The following is a 21,763-nucleotide window of genomic DNA, read 5'->3' as shown; positions in this document are numbered from 1 at the left end:
TATTATAAAAAAAATTATACCGCATGAAATAATATATTAAAATATGAAACGTACACGGTTAGAAAAACTAATCATAAAACATAAATTTTTTAGAAATTACTTATCTTGAAATAAAAACAATTTGAACATTTTTTTATTATAAATGTAAATCATTTATAAAAAAAAATGTATCATAAAATATATTGTCAATCATTATAGGAGAAAATAGTCATTAAGATAAAACCTTACAAAAGTATGGTTAGGTGAAGTTGAAACCTAATATATATATATATATGTGACATATAATTATTAATTATCATAAAAAAATGAGGGGAACCATATTTACCTTGACAAGGCCGGCCAACTTAGTAGGTGTTATATAAAATATGTTATTTTAAAAAAATTATATATAAAGTGATACTTTTTAAATTTTTGAAGCCTTTGTGTATGTATGTAAAATAGCATTTTTCAAAATTTTGGAGCCTATTGTGTTGAGGCCCTAATCACAGGCCTGACACTTCTGTGTCTAGCAAGCATGCAATTTGAATGTGCATTAGCTTTTATAGTTATTCTATTTACAAATATTTTTATAATCACGAGGTCATATAATTAGTTGGGAAAAATAAATAAAATAGAATGGCCTTCTGGGTTTCAACTTTTAGCTATTCTATTCACCAATATTGGTATGATTTTTCTATCATTATGATCACTAAAAAAAATCTTATTTTTAGTCCCAACAAATTTTGTGACTAAAAGTGAAAAATTTGTGGCCAAACCTATTATTTATTCCCTTGCTTTTATTACTTTCAGCCGAACATGATCACGTACGTTAGTCTTCCCTAGCTGATTACAAACGTTAAATTGGAACATCTCAATGGCGTTTGAGAGTTTTGATCCAAATCTACGTATATGATGCTGTTGCTTGCTACATGTCAATATAAATCAACTTAATTCTTGGGAGAATTAATTTAGGATGTGATAATAATTTTCTCCAAGTCTCAATTTTTTTTTTTTGGTCCACAAGAAGTCATTGTATTTAATCACAATAACTATCCAACAAAGAGAAAGATGACAGCTTTAGATCAAAGCTTGTTTTAACTTCACATGTTTATATTCTCTACTTTCTTTTCTTTGAAAGCTCTTTTTACACTCATTCTTTTCCATTTTCAATTAAAGATTCTATTTCATGGGGAAAGCAAGGAACGATGAGCATCACACACGCAGGTCCCAGTTGCCATCTCTCTTCTCCTTTTCTACTACCAAATCGTTGCATTACAATTCATACATTAATATATAGAGAATTGTTAAGGTACGTACAACACCACAAGAAGATGACGTATTGCTATTAGTGTAATTTAATATCGAATCTTACATATTTCAATGCAAGGTGTGTTGGGCACATGCGAACCAGCAAAACTCTAATATATAACATCATATACTAATAGTAGCCTACTATATATATAAGCGCGCATGGTACAAAAATATTTATATGTTTGATCGTGCATTGTGGAGATAGAAGAATCATCGCAATAATTGGAATAAACAGAGAAAAAAAAAAGAAAGAATAAATTAGTAAAAAGAAGCACAAATACAAATAGTTAAGCAGGGCCTCCGGGCTGGTGGTGTCCTTGTCGATTTTTATTTTCTTCTGTGTCTGCAACTTTGGCCGAAAGACAATATGCAATGATGAAGATCCCATGAATGAAACATACAATCCCACCTATGGATAAGAATCGATGATGTGCTATTCCACACGATTTTCTTGATCTTGAGTTTGCTAATGTCCCTATCATCAGCAACGAAAACCCAGTAGCTAATACGATCCTGCTCGAATGGTACCACACATTTTTCAGAATACAAAGTTTACATGTATAACCTTTTTATATATACACACACATGCGTACGTACCACGAAAGAATGAGACAGCTAACAGCCAATTGCTTGTTTGAGTTTGCTTTCTCAAAATCTGCCCTCGACCAGATGCAAATGCAACCTCCAAACAAGTTAGCAATAACATGAGCCAGCGTCAAAAGCAACACTGCAGCTATTCCTAGTTTGTAAGCTTCATAGCTCGGATCTCTACACTCAAAAATCCACATCCTCAAGTGTTTCACCTGTAATAATAATAAAATGAAAGACAAAGAAGAAGAATAAGGGTCATGTTTATTGTTTAAGTACTTAATAAGAAAGTATACGTAGTAGTGTTTAAATGGTTCTTACAAGATGATTAAGGATACCTTGTTTTGGGCAATTTCAGCCTCAATCCCAAGTATGCCAGCAACGACATCCATGGCCATGACCAAGATACAGATAAGAGGGGCGAGGTTTCTTGCCATTTTTGCAGCCTCCTGCTAAAGAAAACTTTGGAACAGTTAATGAACAAAGGTGGAGAACAAAAGTAAATAAATTTATAGGCGTATCTCTTGGCCTAGCTTGATGGAAAAGTTAGATGGGTTATATGGTATAGGGGAATAGGAATAAAGGGAAGGGAAGCCAGGCCTGGCCAGGCCAGGTATACACAGAACTAAGAATAACATTTACATGGGAAATGATCTGAAGCTTATAGCAAAAGTTCATTTATGTCATTGGTTTAGCTTCTTTCCTTTCCATGGGCGTCTCCTTTTTGGATTCATAAATTCTTTTCACGAGGAGCAAGGAAAGTAGAATACAAGTATTAGGGAAAAGGAATAAGTTATATACTTAGAGAATCTTTAATGCAATAGCCAAGAGTGGGTATTGAATATAGGATTAATGTCGACCTCGCTATTAAAGACTTTATATATTGTGAGAAATATTGGCAATGTTGTCACTGCCAATTAACGTTGCCTCATAATTTTTTTTTTTCTTTTGTTTTCGTATGTAATAGTTGTAATCCCAACTTTTTTATATGAAAATATATATATTGTGGTTATTTAAAATATTTCTCAAATTAAAAAAAAAATCCTAAATAATTTATTATATTAGAGTTTAAACTGATTGTTGCATATGTGTCTTTTTTTGTGTTATGTATATAAAATTTGACCGTTTGAATCTTATTTTCGACACTATGAATTATTTAAAATTTATTTAAATATGTGAGATATTCTAAATAATTACAATATATAAAAAAAATTATAATTATAATTATAAACATGTGAAAACACAAGCATATATACTTAATGTATAAATATGCATGTGTTTGTCTAATAAAATAAAAATTACTCATATTCTAAAAGTATGAAGTTTTAGTATTTCTTATTCGAATTTGTTTCCTAATTCCTACTCAGAAATACAACAAAAGAGTGTGTTTTAATAATAAAATTTAAAATAGGTATATGGTCGTCGAATGCTATAAATTAAACAAAAAAGATGTGAGTATTTTTGAGAAACAAAGTAAGAGACATAAAAAAACAAAGCAGGCGAAATTTTGTGGATGACTTGAAATAAACAATAAAGAGATCTAGGTTTGAATTTGATACCTCTCTTTTTTATTCCACCACCACTCTTTTATTGAGCTAGCCTTAATCACTTTTTAAAGTCTTTTCTTTATTACCAATGCATTACAAATTAATATTTAATGTTTAACATAAATATCCAAAATAATAATAATAATAATAATAATAATAATGTAATATAAATAAAAACACTAATGATAAGAAGCAAGGTTTGAAAGTGTAACCTGAGCTAGGTGGCATATGGACTCATACCCAATCATTATAGCTTTCAATCCAAATAATCAAATCATAAAGAACAAACAAGGTTGATTGTATATATACATAGATAGGGGAATTATCTTATACGTGATTAACTTTACGTTCTACTGGTAGGGCTCTCAGTGTTTTTGATCTTTGAACAGTTTTCGCTACGATTATTTTTTTATGATCGTATATATTGTAGCTATTTAGAACATCATCGCGATTTTTAGAAAATTTTGAATAGTTTACAGTACCGAAAACTTGGTTCAAACATGTTGTTGCACGTATGACTAATTTTTTTTTTGCGCGCGTAGAAAGCAATATGTTTGAATCTAGTTTTCGGTACTGTAAACTATTTGGAATTTTCTGAAAATTTGCAAGATGCTCTAAATAGCTACAATATACACGGTCATAAAAAAAAATCGCGCTGAAAACTGTTCATAATTCGAGAAACACTGAGAGCCCTACCGATAGGCTTAAAGTGAAGCACCTATAAAAAAATTGTCCTACATATATATATATATAAATTTTACCGTGATGAATAGTTGTACTAATTTTTTTTAAAGAATATTGTTACGAGGTTGTACGCCCTAATTTTCCAACGGGCTATTAGCGAGCTGAGATATGACCTAATTATATCTCAGCTACGTGGATCCCCTATGACTGGAGTTGCTGTCGTCAGGTCCTACTTCGTTAGCTCGAGGTATCAAGAGGTTCGCCAAGATTACTCAAGGACCGAGTCAGGAATATGAAGGCCGCAGGTCGAGGAGGTATCCAGCTCGTGGTATTAGCTGGAGTTGGAAGTTATGACCTCTTATAAAGTCAACCACGCAAGGTAAACGTGCATATACCAGACATCACGTGTCTGATATATCCCTGACTTCTCGAACACGCAGCATGAACATGCGTATTCAAGCACCCACGACTGGGTTGGGTCGTGCGGTCCAGTATCCCCCTTTACCTATTGATTATACCACACTTCATGTGTCAGGTTTTAGGAATTAATCATGAATGTCACAGAAGTGACATGATAGGTGAGAAGGTCACGGGATGACCCCCCTTACCAACCCCCAGGTGCCCTCTCCTATAAATATGGAGACCCTGCGAGTTGCAAAGGGTTAGATGCTATTGTATAAGGAAATACCCTGTAAAGAATATTAGGCATATAACAATAATATTGGCTGGTGGAGTAGAATGATTTTAACCTTTGAACCACCTAAAAAAACATAATTGTGTCATCAGTCAATTTAAAGATCATTCCTCTGTTTCGGTTCATTATTAAGCACTAATCCCTTCTTCTTATTTTCTTAATTACCTGTTGGCGAAGAACCGTGTCAACAGAGGCATACCACATAATTGTTGTATACATATTCATTAATGTAATTTAATATTAGATCTCATTTATTTTATATAAAATATATCGGGAATTTTTCAAAAATATGGCTTTTATACCATTAATGTGCAAAAATATGGGAGTTATACTTTTCTTAATTTGTATGAGAAATTTATTAAAGAAAAAGTTAAAGTATGAGAAACACAATTGGTAGCTAACTAAAATATGGAAATATCACATTTTTTTTATCATAGTTATGTTTTCTTTGATTTTGAAGGTAATTTTATTTTTATTTTTTTCCATCATTTTTTTATTATTTTTTCTTTTTTTCTCCCTACTTATTTTTTCTTCCATTTTTTCCTTTTTCTTTTTTTTTTCTACCAATTTTTCCTTCATCTTTTTTTCTTTCTATTTTTTCATTATTATTCTTTTTTTTTTCTTTTTTTTCATTTTCTATTTTTTTTCTTTCATTTGTATTTTTTTTTTCATATTTTTTCAGTTTTTTTTTTCATTTTTTTATTTATTATTTTCTCCTTCCATTTTTTTTTTCTTTTTTCACATATATGAGCTTTTTTTTCTTTTTTTTTCTTCTTCCATTTTTTTTTTCATTTTTTCTTACCAATTTTTTTTTATTCATTTTTTTCTTTTTATTTTTCCATTATTTTTCTTCTTCTTCTTTTCATTCTTATTTATTCATCTATTTTTTTTCATTCATCAATTCTTGTGTTTTTTTTTTCATTTTTGTACTTATTCTTTTCTCATTCTATTTTTTTTTCACACATATATTTTAACATTACATAATTATTCTACTATTTTTATTTATTTATTATCTTTTATTATTGTAATTTTTTTTATAGTTTTTTCCGGTATATGTAAAAATATTCAAATCAATTATTTCGGCATTTTCTTTTTACTGTAACACTTATAAGAATACCAAAATTTGGAAAGAAAACTAATAAAATATGAAAACGTGAATGGGTAACTGGTTACCTTCACATTCTTTGTGTGTATATTTCTGAGGGTAACTAGTTACTTTCACGTTCTGGTGTGTGTATATTTATGGTTTCTTTATGGTAACTAGTTACTTATTGTTGATGCCGTTTTTCGTCAACAGTGAATATAGAGCACGTAAATAATAAATAGTTATGGCCAGAAAAATGCAATAGCACAAATATGATTTTTTACGTAGTTCAGCAGTTAACTCTGCCTAGTCCACGAGTCTTTGTTATTAGAACTTAAGATGATTTCTGGAAATTCTTCAAGAACGAATTCTCCAGAGTTTCTCTCAGGATCATAAAATTTTCTTCCCCCCTTTTCAAAGCTACAGAACCTCTCTATTTATAGAGGAAGTCAGAATACTATCCCACACATCTCTGGGAAGTTATCATTTACATCAATAAATTAAATGGCTTTAAAAGCTTGTAACTCCTATATACAAGGAAACGTCCCCTGAAGACCAGGGGGCGGATAACTGAATAATAAATATCCCTTTATTTTAGGGAAGTTACAACAATAAATGTAGACTGCGTCTCTCCAAGTGACTCATTAAGATGTTCGAAGTCAGCAATCTACATCATCAGTGTCGTGCCAGCCCAAGTCTCTTAGTGACTTTTCGAGTTGTAATATTTTCCCCGAGATCATGTGGTTTCGAGCTCATACTTGTGTTAAGCTTGGAACTCCTGATCTGAGGCCGCCCGAGAATAGACGTACTCCGATGCCTATCTTTCGAGCTTGTGAAGATTTCGAGGCAACTATTTTTCGAGATCACGTATTCAAGGCAACCTGCTTTGTAGGTTCGGTGCCTAGGTTGCGGACACGTATTCTAGACATTGCGAGCTCACACCTGACGAATCCAGCTTTCAAGATCACAATTCTCAAGGCTCGAAATCTAGGTGTAACACTTATGTTACTAAAATCATAGTTACTTCTTCTTCCTTTTTTAATGAAGTGTTCTTCCATTTTTTCCTTCAAATTTGATATTTATTTTCATATTTAATATGACTAACTCGTCACCCCTATTAGGTAACTGGTTACCCCTCTTATGGCCAAAAGTTACTCATCTCAGGATAACTGGTTACCCCTCCTGGTGCATGTTATTTAACCTAGCTCTAAGATTTTTTTTAAGATCAATCAAGTAACTAGTTACCCTACCCAGGATGTAAAATAAAAACGTACAATCTTAAAAAAAAACATGTTTATAATGAATAAATAATAATTTAAAAAACAATTCATATTACAAAAAAAATTTGCAAAACAACCAAAGAAAAATATAATATAAAATTAGTAATATAAAAACAATATAAACAAAAATAACCTAAAAAAATAATAATCAAATTACAAACACACCTTTCCAAATTTGATTAAGAGTAAAACTATGGCATAAACCAACTTTTATAAAAAAATATGAGAAAATAAACCTATAAAAGTGAAAATTCTTTAACTTTTTTTGAAAAAAAGCCATATTTTTGCACACTCTATTAAAAATCCCAGATAAAATGTAATTTTCTCAAATATATAATATGTGAGCAGGGTCTGACTATAGGTAAGCTAGGCCCAAACCTAAGACCCCATCCCAAAAAAGTTCTCTATTCTGAAAAATATCAATTATTGATCCAAAAGCCTCTAAATTTTAGAAAAGTATCATTTTATATATTTTTGGGCCTCATCAATCTCAGGCTCAAACATACACGTGACACCGATTTAAGGTCTCATATAACAATATTCAAAGTTTATAGATGTGCACCTATTGCAAATGTTTAAGAAAAATAATTGTATTTTGTCCAATTATTTTTTGAGAAAATTACATAATACACCGTATAAAGCAAAAAAATTTGAAATATACGGTTGCCTACTTTTATACGGTTTTTTATTTCAAATATACGGTTTTTTATAAAGTCTTTTTTTCAAATTTCAAACCCCGAAGTTTTTTTGTATTCTCTTTCTCTTTCATCTGTTTCATTCTCCGTTTCTCATTTTTTCTTTGGCCGAGTCCGAAAACCTAACTGAGTTTCTTCATTTTTTTTCAAAATCGTTTGGCATTGACTGGTTAAACAATGGTTGTCACTCGTGCGGGGTCTGCATCTCCTGCTCGGTCGGGTGCTGCGTTCTCTGGCCCAGCATCCTCGAAGCATTCCGACGATCAAGAGTCTTCCGAAACGAAGGGGAAACTTCTGAAGAGTAATCTTTCTCCTTTGTCTAAAGGGAAAGCTGTTTTGAAGTATTCATTGGATTCTCCCCTTCCTAATGTGATCGAGGATGATGTTGGTGGTTCAAATGAGTTGAAGGAGGGCGACATGCATGCGAGTGTTGACTTAATTGGGAAAAAGTTGAAGCGAAAACATGTTGCATTGTCAAAGAGCAAAGTCAGTGCGAAGAAATCTAAGAAACTATCTATTGAAGGTTCTAGTCGAGTAAAGTGCAAGGCTAACAGAAAAATTGCGAAGAAGAATGTTGGTTTACTGGATAAACCGAAGGTATTTATGTTTGTGTCGTTTAAATTCGTTTTGTTCTTTTTTTTCTGTTTTTTATGGGTCTATTTGTCTTGTTGCTGTTAACAATTGTTATTTTTTTGTATCAAAGTGTTACAGGTTTGTTAATGGTATTTCTGATGTTTGTAACCTTGTTTTCCATTTTTGTAAACATATGTTACAAGTCATAATTTGGTAGTTTTGTAACGAAGTGTTACAAGTTTGTTAATGTTCTTTCCGACGTTTGTAAATATGTTTTTCTTTTCTTTAAACTTATGTTACAGGTTCTAATTTGGTAGTTTGTGTATTTTATATATTAGGTTTTATATTCTTGAAATATGTTTTCTATGTTGTTCATGCTCTGATCTGATTTATGTTTTTAATTTTGTTAATTTTTGTTAGGTTTTTGTACCTATATGTTACATGTTTGTTAATGGTATTACTGAAACCATGTTTTTGTTTTTTTGTAAACATATGTTACAGGTCCTATATTGTTAGTTTTGTAACCAAGTGTTACAAGGTTGTTAATGTTCTTTCTGATGTTGTAAATATGTTTTTCTTTTTTTGTAAACATATGTTACAAGTTCCTATTGTTAGTTTTTGTAACCAAGTGTTACAAGGTTGTTAATGTTCTTTCTGATGTTGTAAATATGTTTTTCTTTTTCTGTAAACATATGTTACAAGTTCCAATTTGTTAGTTTTTGTATTTAAAGATAATAGGTTTTATATTATTGAAATATGTTTTCATTTTTTCAAGTTTTGATTGTATCTGTTTTAATTTCATTTCATCAATTTGTGTTTTTCTTGTCATCTAATCATTTGATTTGTCTTGTTTTAAAATTTTGTTGGTTGTCTATTATTCTATGCAGCATATGGAATGTTTTATCAAACATGAGGATCATTATAGAGCAAGAGTCAATTTTCACTGTGGTTTTGAGAAGATCAATGTGATCTCAGAAAAATTGACTGACTCTCAAAAGGTTTTGTTTAGTAAGACTTGCTTTGGTCATTTTCTAAACCTTAAATCTTATGCTAATCAAGCTAAATTGGTTCACCATGTTTTGTTGAGAGAAGTTAACCAACCAAACTTAAATGAAATGTGGTTTAAAGTTTGTGGAAAGCTGATTAGGTTTTCTTTGGGTGAATTTGGGTTATTGTCTGGGTTAAATGTGTTTGGTGATATTGATAGAGGTGGAATTAAGAATAGTAATCCTATTGGATTGTATTCGAAATTTTTTGGTGACCATACAAGGGGCATTTCAAGAATTATTGTTGAAGAAAGGTTTAAGGCTGCCAATTTTGATAATGATGATGAGGCTGTTAGGATGGCTGTACTTTACCTGATCACTAACTTTTTGTATGCTTGGCAAAAAGAGAAGAACATTGAAAAAACTGACTTGTATCTTTGTGATAGTGGTGGTTTTAATCATTTTCCATGGGGAAAGGATATTTTTAATGTGACTCTCTCATCTTTGAGAGATGCTTTAAGGGAAAATGAAGTTGTTATTACTCGGCAAGGTTCTTACCCAACCTATAAGTTGAATGGTTTGCCATTTGTTTTCCAAGTTTTCATTTACGAATCAATTCCTAGTTTAGAGGGAACTTATTGTGAGAAGGTTAGTTGTGGTCTGCCTAGGATTATAAATTGGTCATCTGTTGCAATCCCATCTCATAAGGAGCTTGAGAGGAATGTGTTTTCATTACATAAGGTAATTTTTATTCTTTTTGCTTTTCTTTATATATGAATTTATTTGATTTTTTTAATATTGTAAACTGATTTTTCTGTGTTGTTATTTGCAGACCAAAATTGTTAAAGTTTTGCCCACTGATGAAGAGAACAATGCCTTCAAGCTTGAAGGTTTTTTCCAGTGCAACAAGGATATGAATGTTGCTGATTTTGAGGATGATGATTTTGTTGCTCCTCCAAAGAAACCAACCAGTGAGGCTCCTTCCTCATCATATGTTCCTTGTGTGACATTTGGTTTTTCTGATATGAAAATTATTGTGGATGAATGTCAGAAGAAGTGTAACATTATGTCTAAGGAAATTGCATTTTTAAAGTCTGCTAGTGAATCTAGACATAGGGCATTGATGGAGATGTTGGTTAATCTGAAAAACGATCAAGATTTAAAACACAAGGCAGTTATGGAAATGTTAGGTGAGTTGAGGCCAAAATCATGTGGTATTAATGATGATATTGATCATGTTGATGTTGGTTTTGTGGGAGCTGATGTTGGTGATACTTCTGGTGGTGGTGGTGTTTCAAAGGAAAATGATAAGTTTTTTGAGAATGAAAGTTTTACCCAAGTTTTTGATGAATGCATTCAAGCAATGCAAGAAGATGCTGCTGGAGATATGGTAATTGCAGATGATAAGAATGATACAGTAAATGAGAATGAGAAGACTACTGGGAATGATGTTGAAGAAACAATGGTATGTATTCTTATCTAAATATTAATTTTATTGCTTGGTTGGTTTGTTATTTTTTATTTTATATTTTATAGATGTTTATATTTCTGTTAATATATATAATTAATATTTTCTTTTATTAATTTTTGTTTTCCCTTTTTGATAGGAATCTGATTTTGTTTCCATTGGAATATGAGAAGTGGAAGAGAAAGTTTAGAATTCTTGTTTTGTAAACCTCTTGTTATTAATTTGTAAACTTTTTTTTTCTTAGTTAGTTTTGTACAAGACTTTTCCAGAGCATGTATAAACTCTGTTATGTTTTTGTAAACTTATGAATTTTGGAATTTTTTGTTTGGCAATTATTATTTTTTATTATATATACAACTTTTTTTTCCAGAGCTATGACCAGGTTATTTTGGTTTCATGATTTGTATTTTTTTAAGGTAATGTATTCATGTATTTCTGTATTAATTTATAAAATTTTGTTTTTCCATAGAATATTGTCAAACCTCATGATGATGTAGCTGATGTTGTTAAAGATCTAGAAGAAGAGGCTCATATTTTTAACAACATGAATGTGGAGATTTTTGATAAAGTTGTTCATGCAGCTGTTGGTGATTTGGCAAAGAAAAAGGTAACTAAACAAGGCAGATATTGTATTTTGTTTTCTCTTTTTGCAATATGTTCCAATAGTTGTATTATTGAGTTTTTCATATTATTTTTGTTTCTAGGAAGTTATTATGGCAACACCCATTGCTGGTTCTTTGATGAATCCAGTAGTTGTGTCTACTCCTGTTGTTGGCAAAAGGAATCCAAAGCCTGCTACAGTTTTGCAATCTCCTTTTGTTAACCAATTTGGATCATCTTCTTCTAAGGATATGAAACATTTGGAGGTTGTGAAGTCTAAAAGGAAGGTTGTGGGACGATATGCTTTTGGAGACAATCTTTTTGATCTGCCTAATCAAATTGACCAAGACTCTTTTAACAAGTGGTTTTCTCTGGGGCTGAGAAAAAATAATAAGTATGCTTCTATTTTTTAATTGTTTTTTTATTTATTTTGTATTTCAGTTTCTGTTTCACCATAATTCACTTTTAAATGTTTATAATTGTTATAGGTATAAGAAATTTGATGATAATAATAGTATCATTAAGGAGCCATTTCAGTTTTGTGTAACTGAGATTGAGAGAAAAATTTGGTTTTATGATTTAGTTAAAGATGGGAGGGATTTGGACAATGAGGTATTTTTTTCCCTTATTATTATTAAGTTGTTTTAGTTTTACTGTTTTCATTATTCTCATTATGGTTTGCTTCTTGTTTTTTCAGCATATTAATGTGGCATTTTATTACCTTAGAAAAAAAGCCAAGTATTGTGAGTTGATAAATGTTAGAGTTACTACTACAGATAACTCTTTTGATCAAGTTATCACTTCTCTGTATGATGTGTATCTGTCAAGTGACTGTGATCGATCTGTTATATCGCATAACAGTGTTATTTTTGAGTATATTTGTGGTTATAAAATGCTTTGTAACACCCCTTGGTCGCTAGTAGATTTCATTTTATTCCCTATTAATATGACTGTTGTTGGCTGTAATCATTGGATTCTTGGGGAGTTCAACGTGAAGCAGAGATTTTTTAAAGTCTACAACTCAATGAGGAATAGAGTTATGGATAAGAAAGTGTTGAAAGTTGTTGAAGCATATTCTACTTTGTTGCCCTTGTTTCTTTCTTTAAATAATTTTTATGAGTCAAGGGAAGATATTGATCTAAATGCACAAGCATTCAAGGGCATTGATATGTGTCACCCGTTGGACATTGTGTTTGATGATGAGGTTCCACAACAGAGTAACAAGTAAGTGGTTTTTTTTTAGTTATTGTTATTTTTTGGTTGCATTATTTTGTTTATATGCATTTATGTGTTACTGATTTTGTTGTTTTTTTTTTGTAGCGATTGTGGGATTTTTATCATAAAGTTTGCTGAATTTCTTATGCATGGACTTATTGAAAATATCCCCAATCCTCTGAATGTTAGTTTCCAGAGAAACAAAATTGCAGTCGAGCTATATGTCCATGCTAAAAGAAAGAAAGATGAAGGCTATCTATCTGATGGGGAGTTCAGAGGAAGAATGAGCAAGAAGATGTTGAATGTTAATGCAATGGAAGTATGAGAGCATCAAAGTAGTTAACATTTTGGCTTTTATCTTGTAAAGAAGATACATACTTATGGCAAGATAACTTTTGTGTCTTTGTTTTGCAAACTTTCAAGCAAGTATCATGTTTGAATATTTTGAATACTGTGGCATATCATTGAATTTTGATATTAGCCCTTTTTTATGAGGAATGTTGTACAGAGGTGTCTCAAGTTTGTAACTTGAGTTCACAACTTTATTTTTATATTTCATGTTTTAGGTAACATCTGTTAAAAGTTTGTAACCTAAGTTCATGCAAAATTGCGTAGCATTACTTAACGTCTATTAATAGTCACGATAACTTCAGTTTCAAATATGTATCAAATCGTTTCAAACTTTTGAAGTTAATCCTTTTAAATGGACTGGAAATTTACAAATGAAAATCAAATATTTTTGTTTCAAAACTGTAACATAAGCTGATAAAAGAACTTATTTCACATTTATTTGATGTTGGAAGTGTCTGTGAGAAACTAGTAACATATCTGTAACAATTATGTAACAAAATGTTACATTAATATTCATTTCAGATATATTTGTATCAAATATGTAACAAAAATTTACAGATAACGCCCTGAACATTAATTCTGATATATTGATGCAAATTTTTTCCTAAGTTTTTATAATATTCCATATATTCAATAAAATTTCATAATTCTTTATCACAAGTAATAGTGATAAGTAATGTTCCAATCACCGTACTGAAACATACAAAGTTTCAAAATTCAAATAAAAAGTATTTTTAATCTATAAGCTTTGAGTGCTTTTTTGTTTTTTTGTTCTCAATAGAGGCTGGTTTGTGCAGGTTTTTCGGTTGTGCCCAAGCTCTCCACACCTTCCACATTTAAGCTGATAAGACCCTTCTCTTGCTGAGACAAACCTTTTTTTCCTTGGCCTTCCACTTTTTCTGTTTCCCTTTGGAGGTAGTACTTCTATTTCCTCAACATCAGGCGGAACTCTCCATGTTTTTGGATCTCCCAATGGATGTATTGATGCATTATAGGTGTTCAACATGGCTTGTTTTGTGAAATAATATGAGCAATATTTTTTATACTGAAGGTTCATCTTTCTAATGACTGCCATGGCATGTTCACAAGGTAATTCATCCAAATCAAACTTGTTACAAGAGCAAGATTTCTTTGCAATGTCAACAATGTTTGTTGTTAAACCATTGTGTACACTTTAAATGAGTGTGCTAGCTGGTTCTACCTGCAATGAAATTATAATAATGAACAAGGAAGTATATTAATACAGAGGTATTTATAAATAAAGGAAATAGTTGTACTTACAGTCATTCTTAATGACTTGACAAAGTTCTTTCTTAAGTATTCCTCTTGTTTCTTTGGCAATTCTGTAAATGTTGCTTCTGCTTCTTTTTTGTTGTTGTAGCTCCATTTTTGAATCAGGTTTCTAAGGCACTCGAGTAATGTTGTTACTGGAAGCTCTCTCATTTCTTTTAGTGCTGCATTAATGGATTCAGCTATGTTTGAAGTCATAGCTGCATATCTACGACTTTTGGAGTGGATTCTTGCCCACTTTTCATATTTAACCTCATTGGCCAGAAAAGGACGGATTCCTTCATGTAAACTGTCCAAGTCCTTCATGTATTTTTCAAAATCTTCCATGTTATAAGCTTTTGCAGCAGCATGAAATGCAATACTGGTTGCCTCTGCGTCTGTTTTAAACTTGGTCTTTATGTTGCAGAAAAGATGGTAGGAGCACACTCCATGAGTTACATTTGGAAAGACATTTTTTATAGCATTCTCTATGCTTTCGTGTCTATCTGAAACTATACACAACTCTTCTCTTTCTCCATAACATTCTTTTATTTTTCTGAAGAACCACTCCCATGAATCATTGTTTTCCGAATCTGTTATAGCAAAAGCCAATGGGAAGATGTGTCTATTTGCATCTTGTGTTGAAGCTGTGAGAAGTGTACCGCCAAATGCAGCTTTTAGGAATGTTCCATCAACAACAATTACTGGAATGCAATGTTTCCAACCTAGAATTGATTGTCCCATAGCCATATAAAGATATTTAAATCTGTTTATACTATCAATTTGCAAATCTGTTACAGTACCTGGATTTTTGTGCTTCAAAATGTGCAGATATCGTGGAATGTCTCGGTAGGAATCTTGACTTGAACCATGTACATAATTAACTGCTTTTTCCTTAGATCGCCATGCTTTTTGGTAACTCATGGAAACTCCATATCTGTCCAACATGTCTTTAGCTATATCTTTAGGTCTATAATTTGTTTTTGGATCTGTGAACTTGGTCTTCACAACATTCCCAACCATACTACTTGAAGCCTGTCGGTGATCTCCAAGAATAATGTCCAAGGAACATGTGTGGGCACGATTGAACTTCCTAAGTTGGAACATATCTGTCTTTCCATATCTTGCAGCACGAAATGACCACGTACATTCTGAATCAAGGCACTTCAACTGATATTCTTTTTTGCAAGATTTGTGGACCTTGAACTGAAAATTGTTTTTTATGGCATAGAGACCAATTGTTGTTGTAAGAACCTCTTTGTTTTTGTATACCTGTTTTTCTCTTATTCCATTAGAAATTGCATGAGTTATAATTGTAGTTTCTGTTCCAATATGTTCAGGAATTGATTCATGTCGTTCCTTCTCCAAAATCAAATCTGTAATTTGATCTGCCAACTGAATAAAATTTGGTAGTCCTTGAGGTTCATCTATAGAGAATGTCGATGTGTCCGAAATATCATTCTCTATATTATTACTACTTGAAGCAACAGTAGAACTCATCTTTTGAAGTGCTCCACAGGTAATTGTTTGGTTGTTCTCTGTTACAGAAACTATCAAAGGGTATTTTGTGAGTGTTTTGTCATTTCTTTTGCACTCCAAGTAGAATTGTATAGAGCTATCACTTTTGATCTTCAATGGAGGCAATGTTTCTGCAATCTGGTACTCAATTGTTGCATTTTCTGTTGACAGAATGGTAGACAACTCTGTAGACAAGATATTCATTAGTGTTGTAAATGAGCAATCTAATGGTATTAACACTCCCAGCATTTTGAAATCCTCATACACATTATTTTCATTCCAATGACCATCATAATATACCAAAGATGTTATTGGATTCATGGCTGCAGATGAATAAAAAGAAAAATTAGATTGATATGTAGAAATTTTATATTTTCATTATAAAACAAAATAGGATATAAACTACCTTATGGGTTAAAAACTACCCAATCCAGCACAAGCTATTCAATAACACATCCCCCAACAAAATGAGAATTTAGCATATAAACTCGTCCCTTTATTGGTTTTTAAATGACCAAATTCTGCACAAGGAAGAGCAAATAACTTAAAGATGAGACAATCTAAGAAACATCTTTATAATATTGTAACAGTTTCTTTTTTTTATAAAAGGTTTTCAGGATTTTCAAATGTTTCTATGGTAAAATTTGTTTATGATTCTGTGGAGATATGTGTTAAAATATATGTTTTTGCTATAATTATCTTAATGATTTCCGAAAGCTATAAATTATGTTCCAAGAACAAAATAGAAGACCCATCGATTCAAGGAAACTTACCACAAAACAGATATCGTGTAATTTGTTTTGTAGACCCATCGATTCAAAAAATTTGCAGTAGATTGCAGAAGAAAATTTCTCATTTTTTCCCAGTTTTCTCGGTTTTGTTAGCTGAAATCCATGGAAATGTTGAGTACAGCATGTTACAAAAACTTTGGCCGAGTTGTGATGGTTGGGTTGGGTCTTCGGTATATAATGGTGGGAAATGTTGGGTCTTCCGTATTGGGTTGGGTCTTCCGTGAATTGTGGGCTTCACTTTTACCGTAATATTGTAAAAAGTATGGATTACCGTATTTTTCGAATTCTTTTGGTGAAATGCCGTATATATAAAATTTTCCCTTATTTTTTTCATTAACTATGTTTAGGAAGAAAAGCTTATTAATAATGACAAGTAATTTTATCAGCTAAACGACAAAACGCTTGCTCAAAGAATACCATGTCGTTTCAGTTAATAAATCATAGCACTCTTAAACGACAATACGGACACGTCATTCTTCCAATAAAACAAAAAAACATAATGTCGTTTTATTACTAAATCGAGAGAGAGCGAGACAAATGTAGTAGTTTCTGGAAATTGAAAAAAAAAAAAAAAATTTAAAAAAGAATAGAAAAGAAAAGACTGAACAAGACCAGGTGGAGGTGGTGTTCGTGAAACGAGAAGATGATGATCGATCAATGAAAATTTCTTGAAGCAGCTCCACTCTTCCATCGAATTTAACTTACGAAGACTCCATTTCTTCTTCTTCTTCTCCGGTCGATTCCTGCCTGGGTACCTAAAATGTCGGCCTACAGGTGGAAGAACTTTCACGAGGATGAAGACCGACCCGAGAAGCCTCGGAGGTTCGGAGTCACGGAGATGAAAGGTCCCAATTATACCCTTCTTTCCCAAAACCTTCTTCAGGTATAATGTTCTTGCTTTAACAAACTTAAGTTTTGCTCTTCTAGAGTCGTTTACTTCGTTGTTAATTGGTTCACTAATATGATTTGGACTGATAAGCTACACAATTCTGCATTCTAGCTTGAACAGTGCTGATTTGTGATTTTTGAATTATTAGACTATTTGATGAAATGAAAATGGCCAACAATTTTAAGCTTGGATTCCGGAAATCAATGTCATTGGGTGGTGGGGAAGTAATTAGTACTGGTGAATAATGATATGTGGGGATTATTAAGTCTTGTTGCTGTGAATGAAAATGATTGGTCTTTCAGGATATTTTTGAGTCCATGGGACAGTTTGTGGATGGTTTGAAGTTCACTGGAGGTTCCCATAGCTTAATGCCAAAGTCTTTCGTTAAAGAAGTGATTGATATGGCCCATCAACATGACATATATGTCAGTACCGGTGACTGGGCTGAACATTTGCTTAGGAAAGGTCCATCAGCTTTCAATATATATCTTGAGGTGAGGCTTTGTTAAGAATGATCGTGTGGATTGCTACAAACTGTTCGCAGCTGAGTTCTGTTTTCATGACTAGGAATTTGTGGTGTTTTTCAGGAGTGCAAGCAAATGGGTTTTGACACAGTTGAGCTGAATGTAGGGTCGCTTGATGTCCCTGAAGAGAGCCTTTTGAGTTTTGTGCGGCTAATTAAGAGTGGCGGTTTGAAAGTGAAGCCTCAGTTTGCTGTGATGTTTAATAAGTCTGATGTTCCAGTTGGTGGTGACAGAGCTTTTGGAGCTTACATTGTTCCAACCCCTCGCTCTTCTGGTAATGTTGCACTAGTTTATCAAAATGTCTTTTGAATTTATCATGGTGGCTTTTGTTTCTCTCTTCATTTAACTGCATTATGTGCTCCTTAAAGAGAAAGAAGATTTCATGCTTTATTCTTGTCGAATTAGAATCTTTGATTTCCCTGGACTCTAGTATGCAGATGAATTGTGAGCTAATATAGGCGAGGCAGGATTTACATTTGATGTAATAACCTACATTCTAGCCATATGCTTTTGGTGGGGAAGGGGATTTTAGGTGCACGATGCCTAGTTTTGGTAGCCATTTTAAATTAGTAACTCAACTAAGCTCCTTTATGTAAAATACCATAAATCCCTTTTTCTACATCCTCTGTTGCTAGCCCTTTTTGGAAAGAATTGAGCAAGCTACTGGTTCCAAAGGGTAGCAAATGGGCAGTAGTAGTGACACTTTTATCAGCAGTTGAGATCTAAAAAGGTTTCAACAATTTATACTGCATTGTATGTCAGAATGACAAAAAACTTCTTTCATCATCATTGCAATTGCGTAAAACAGAGAACCATAGTGTGCTTAAAGACCTACTTACATTCCTGCCTCAAATTTAAGCGGTTTATATTAGATTGTTTCATTTCACTATTTGGCTTCCAAAATAGACCCAACATTCTGACAGTAAGATTTTCTTAGTAATGATTGTTACATTTTATGAATAAGAATTTTTTTTCTGTTTGAATGTCATTAAAGCACCTATATGTTCATGCTGATTACCTCTCCATGGCAGATGGATTCCTCCTGATTTTTCAATAACGAATTTAAATAGGAATTTCTTACCACTTTGATTTTTTTTATAGTTATGTCTTTGAAGTACTTTAAGATCTTCTAAAACTGTTGTTTTTAAAGTTACCCTTTTTTTATAGTTTGTTTCTGAAATTGCCTGAGCTTTTATAGGTTATGCTCCGTGAAAATACAGGGTTGATAATTACTAGGGAATGAGACATATTCCTAGTAGAGATTTATAATTGGGATGGGAACCATCTATCTCTGAGATTGTAAATAGATCATGAGAACAATTGCAAACTCTTAGCCACTAAAAAAGCAAAGTTATAACTAGGTTATCACCTTTGTCTATGTTTGCCACAGAATTTGTGGAAGATGTTGATCTCTTGATCAGAAGAGCTGAGAGATGCTTAGAAGCAGGCGCGGACATGATAATGATTGATGCAGATGATGTATGTAAACATGTCGATACTGTACGAGCAGACATAATTGCAAAGATCATTGGTCGCCTTGGACTAGAGAGGACCATGTTTGAAGCTTCAAATCCCAGAACCTCTGAATGGTTCGTCAAACAGTATGGTCCGAGGGTATGCTGCTCACACTCATTCTTTCTGTATTGTTTTTTCATTAGAAATATTCACTTTCATGTCTTAAACTACCTGTTCTTCACCCGTTTGTGTAGGTGAATCTCTTTGTAAACCACTCTGATGTGATGGATTTGGAGTGCCTCCGGGGACGCAACTTGGGAAAGAATCACTCCTCCGTCCTTGGTTCGTCATATTTTCTCTTCTGAACTTCCTGTAACTTTTGTTCCAACAAAACGAACATGGAAAATGGTGTGTACATTTTTTTTATATATATGTAATCTGTGATCTGGTTGGTTTTGTTGTTAAACTTTGTGTTGAAATGTACCAAACTCATGCAAGTTCCCTTGGTCATTTTGATAAATTTGTATGGAAGGTTATTTTTCAGAATAAATAATATCTCTACAAGGACTTAAGATGCTCAGAATTCCAAATTCGAATGTTTAGTAGGTAAGTTGTGTCATTCTAAATAATTTTAAAACGTTTAAATTAAAGGGAATATAATCTTTAAATAATTAGTATTAATTTATTTACTCTCCAAATTGGAAATTTTGACCAAAGGTGGTGATAGGTGATAACTTCTTTCCTATGACCAAATGTGGTGATAAGTGATAACTTATACATAGTATGTTGGTGGCTGCCCCAATAAGAAGAAAATTTGAGGGTGTGATTGGTTTGCAATTCGAAAACTGTATTTTTGAAAAGTGGGATTCTGAAATGAAAATCTGAATTTAGTGACTAAAAATATATTTATGAAAATGTGATTGGTTCAATGTCAGTAAACTGTTTTTGAGTTTTAAAAAACTGAATCTGTGATTGGTATTAAATTTGAAAATATAACAGAAATTGAATACGTGATTGGTAAATTTAATAATAGTGTATTAATTAAATTCATAACAATATTGCATCCTCGTTAACTTTGAATTTTTTTTATAAATTAAAGTTATATTTTTTAGATTGGTTCTGACATGCTAAGGGCTTGATTGGTTCGCAATTTGAAAATTGTGTTTTTAAAAGTATGATTCTGAAATGAAAATTTAAATTTATTGTCTGAAAACATACTTTTAAAAATGTGATTGGCTATACTATTTGCTAAATGAGTTTTAAAAAAAAATGAATATGTGATTAATAGAAATTTTTTAAATATAAAACTAAATATGTAATTAATACGAAAACTATTTTAATTTGCTTGATTATATTTTTTTATACTTTTAGTATAATAATTGAAGTGTAATAATATTATTTTTATTATTTATTAATAGTAATTATTTTTTTGTTGTAATCTTTATTTGATAAACTATTTTTTTCTTCAATGAATTTCTTTAACAAATATATTATAAATTAGAATAAAGTTATATGATTAATTATTTTAGTAAATATATAGTTATAGAAATGACTAGAAATCTTAAATAAAAGTCTATACCCTGAAAAAAAAATTTGCCTAACATTACAGTGGGAAAAAGGAGAAAAAAGAAAAGAAAATAAATGTGAAGGAGTACAGGTAGGAAAGAGAAAAAGTAGTAAGAAAAAAGAAAAAGAAAGTAGAAATAGGCTGAACATAAAAATCTTGTTTTCTAAATCCTTCAATAAGTTGGAGTTTGTTTTTGGAATGAATTTTAAAAAATGATGAACCAATCAAGTTTTGTATATAAGTTTCACAGTTTTTAAATTTTAAAAATATAAAATCTTATTTGAATCTAATACCAATCATACCCTAAACTATTTGCCTAAACAAGAAGATACATATGGAAATTAGGAGGATGTTTTGCTCCTTAAGTTTTTTGTTTTTAAAACTTGAAATTTCATGGGGTGTTTGGTATTGGTTAATCAATTTTTAAAAACAAAATTACAAAAAAATAGAAAATTTTTGAGAACAAAAAATTTGTTTTTAGTTGTTATTAAATTTTCTTTTGTCAATTTTTTTTATGTAAGCTTTTTAATAATTATTATTATCTCACATTAATTTATCTATCCTTACTTTCTCCAACATCACTTTCTTTTTTATCAGTTATTATTTCATTATTTTCTATCTCATCACTTTCTATATCCTTATTTTCTTTCTCCTCATTTTTTCTATCTGGCCATTTTATCTCTCATTTTTTTTTA

At 31.6% G+C, this 21,763-nt stretch overlaps 4 protein-coding genes across 4 annotated transcripts; 2 read left to right on the top strand and 2 right to left on the bottom strand.

Annotated features, from left to right (window-relative positions):
* Positions 1–1,289: 1,289 nt before the first annotated feature.
* Positions 1,290–2,469, bottom strand: LOC133793446 (protein DESIGUAL 2). Its single transcript, XM_062230805.1, has 3 exons — positions 2,217–2,469; positions 1,888–2,093; positions 1,290–1,803 (listed from the first exon to the last, which is right to left on the bottom strand). Exons 1-3 carry the CDS (start codon positions 2,313–2,315, stop codon positions 1,578–1,580), a joined length of 531 nt encoding a protein of 176 aa, XP_062086789.1. The 5' UTR covers positions 2,316–2,469; the 3' UTR covers positions 1,290–1,577.
* A 5,324-nt stretch (positions 2,470–7,793) lies between these two features.
* Positions 7,794–13,256, top strand: LOC133794257 (uncharacterized). Its single transcript, XM_062231463.1, has 8 exons — positions 7,794–8,459; positions 9,323–10,162; positions 10,254–10,886; positions 11,359–11,496; positions 11,594–11,883; positions 11,978–12,101; positions 12,187–12,713; positions 12,810–13,256. Exons 1-8 carry the CDS (start codon positions 8,040–8,042, stop codon positions 13,027–13,029), a joined length of 3,192 nt encoding a protein of 1,063 aa, XP_062087447.1. The 5' UTR covers positions 7,794–8,039; the 3' UTR covers positions 13,030–13,256.
* Positions 13,257–14,229: 973 nt separating this feature from the next.
* Positions 14,230–16,163, bottom strand: LOC133794906 (uncharacterized). The gene is made up of 2 exons (XM_062232349.1): positions 14,337–16,163; positions 14,230–14,256 (listed from the first exon to the last, which is right to left on the bottom strand). Exons 1-2 carry the CDS (start codon positions 16,161–16,163, stop codon positions 14,230–14,232), a joined length of 1,854 nt encoding a protein of 617 aa, XP_062088333.1.
* Positions 16,164–17,201: 1,038 nt separating this feature from the next.
* LOC133794256 (protein HEAT-STRESS-ASSOCIATED 32) lies at positions 17,202–20,073 on the top strand. The gene is made up of 5 exons (XM_062231462.1): positions 17,202–17,516; positions 17,825–18,016; positions 18,110–18,320; positions 19,437–19,660; positions 19,756–20,073. The coding sequence occupies exons 1-5, from the start codon at positions 17,394–17,396 to the stop codon at positions 19,864–19,866; spliced, it is 861 nt and encodes a 286-aa protein (XP_062087446.1). The 5' UTR covers positions 17,202–17,393; the 3' UTR covers positions 19,867–20,073.
* The last annotated feature ends 1,690 nt before the right edge of the window (positions 20,074–21,763 follow it).

Source organism: Humulus lupulus, chromosome 8 (assembly GCF_963169125.1).
Source record: "Humulus lupulus chromosome 8, drHumLupu1.1, whole genome shotgun sequence".
Taxonomy (NCBI): Eukaryota; Viridiplantae; Streptophyta; class Magnoliopsida; order Rosales; family Cannabaceae; genus Humulus; species Humulus lupulus.
The sequence above is the reverse complement of the archived record's forward strand: the minus strand, read 5'-3'. Positions and strand labels throughout refer to the sequence as shown.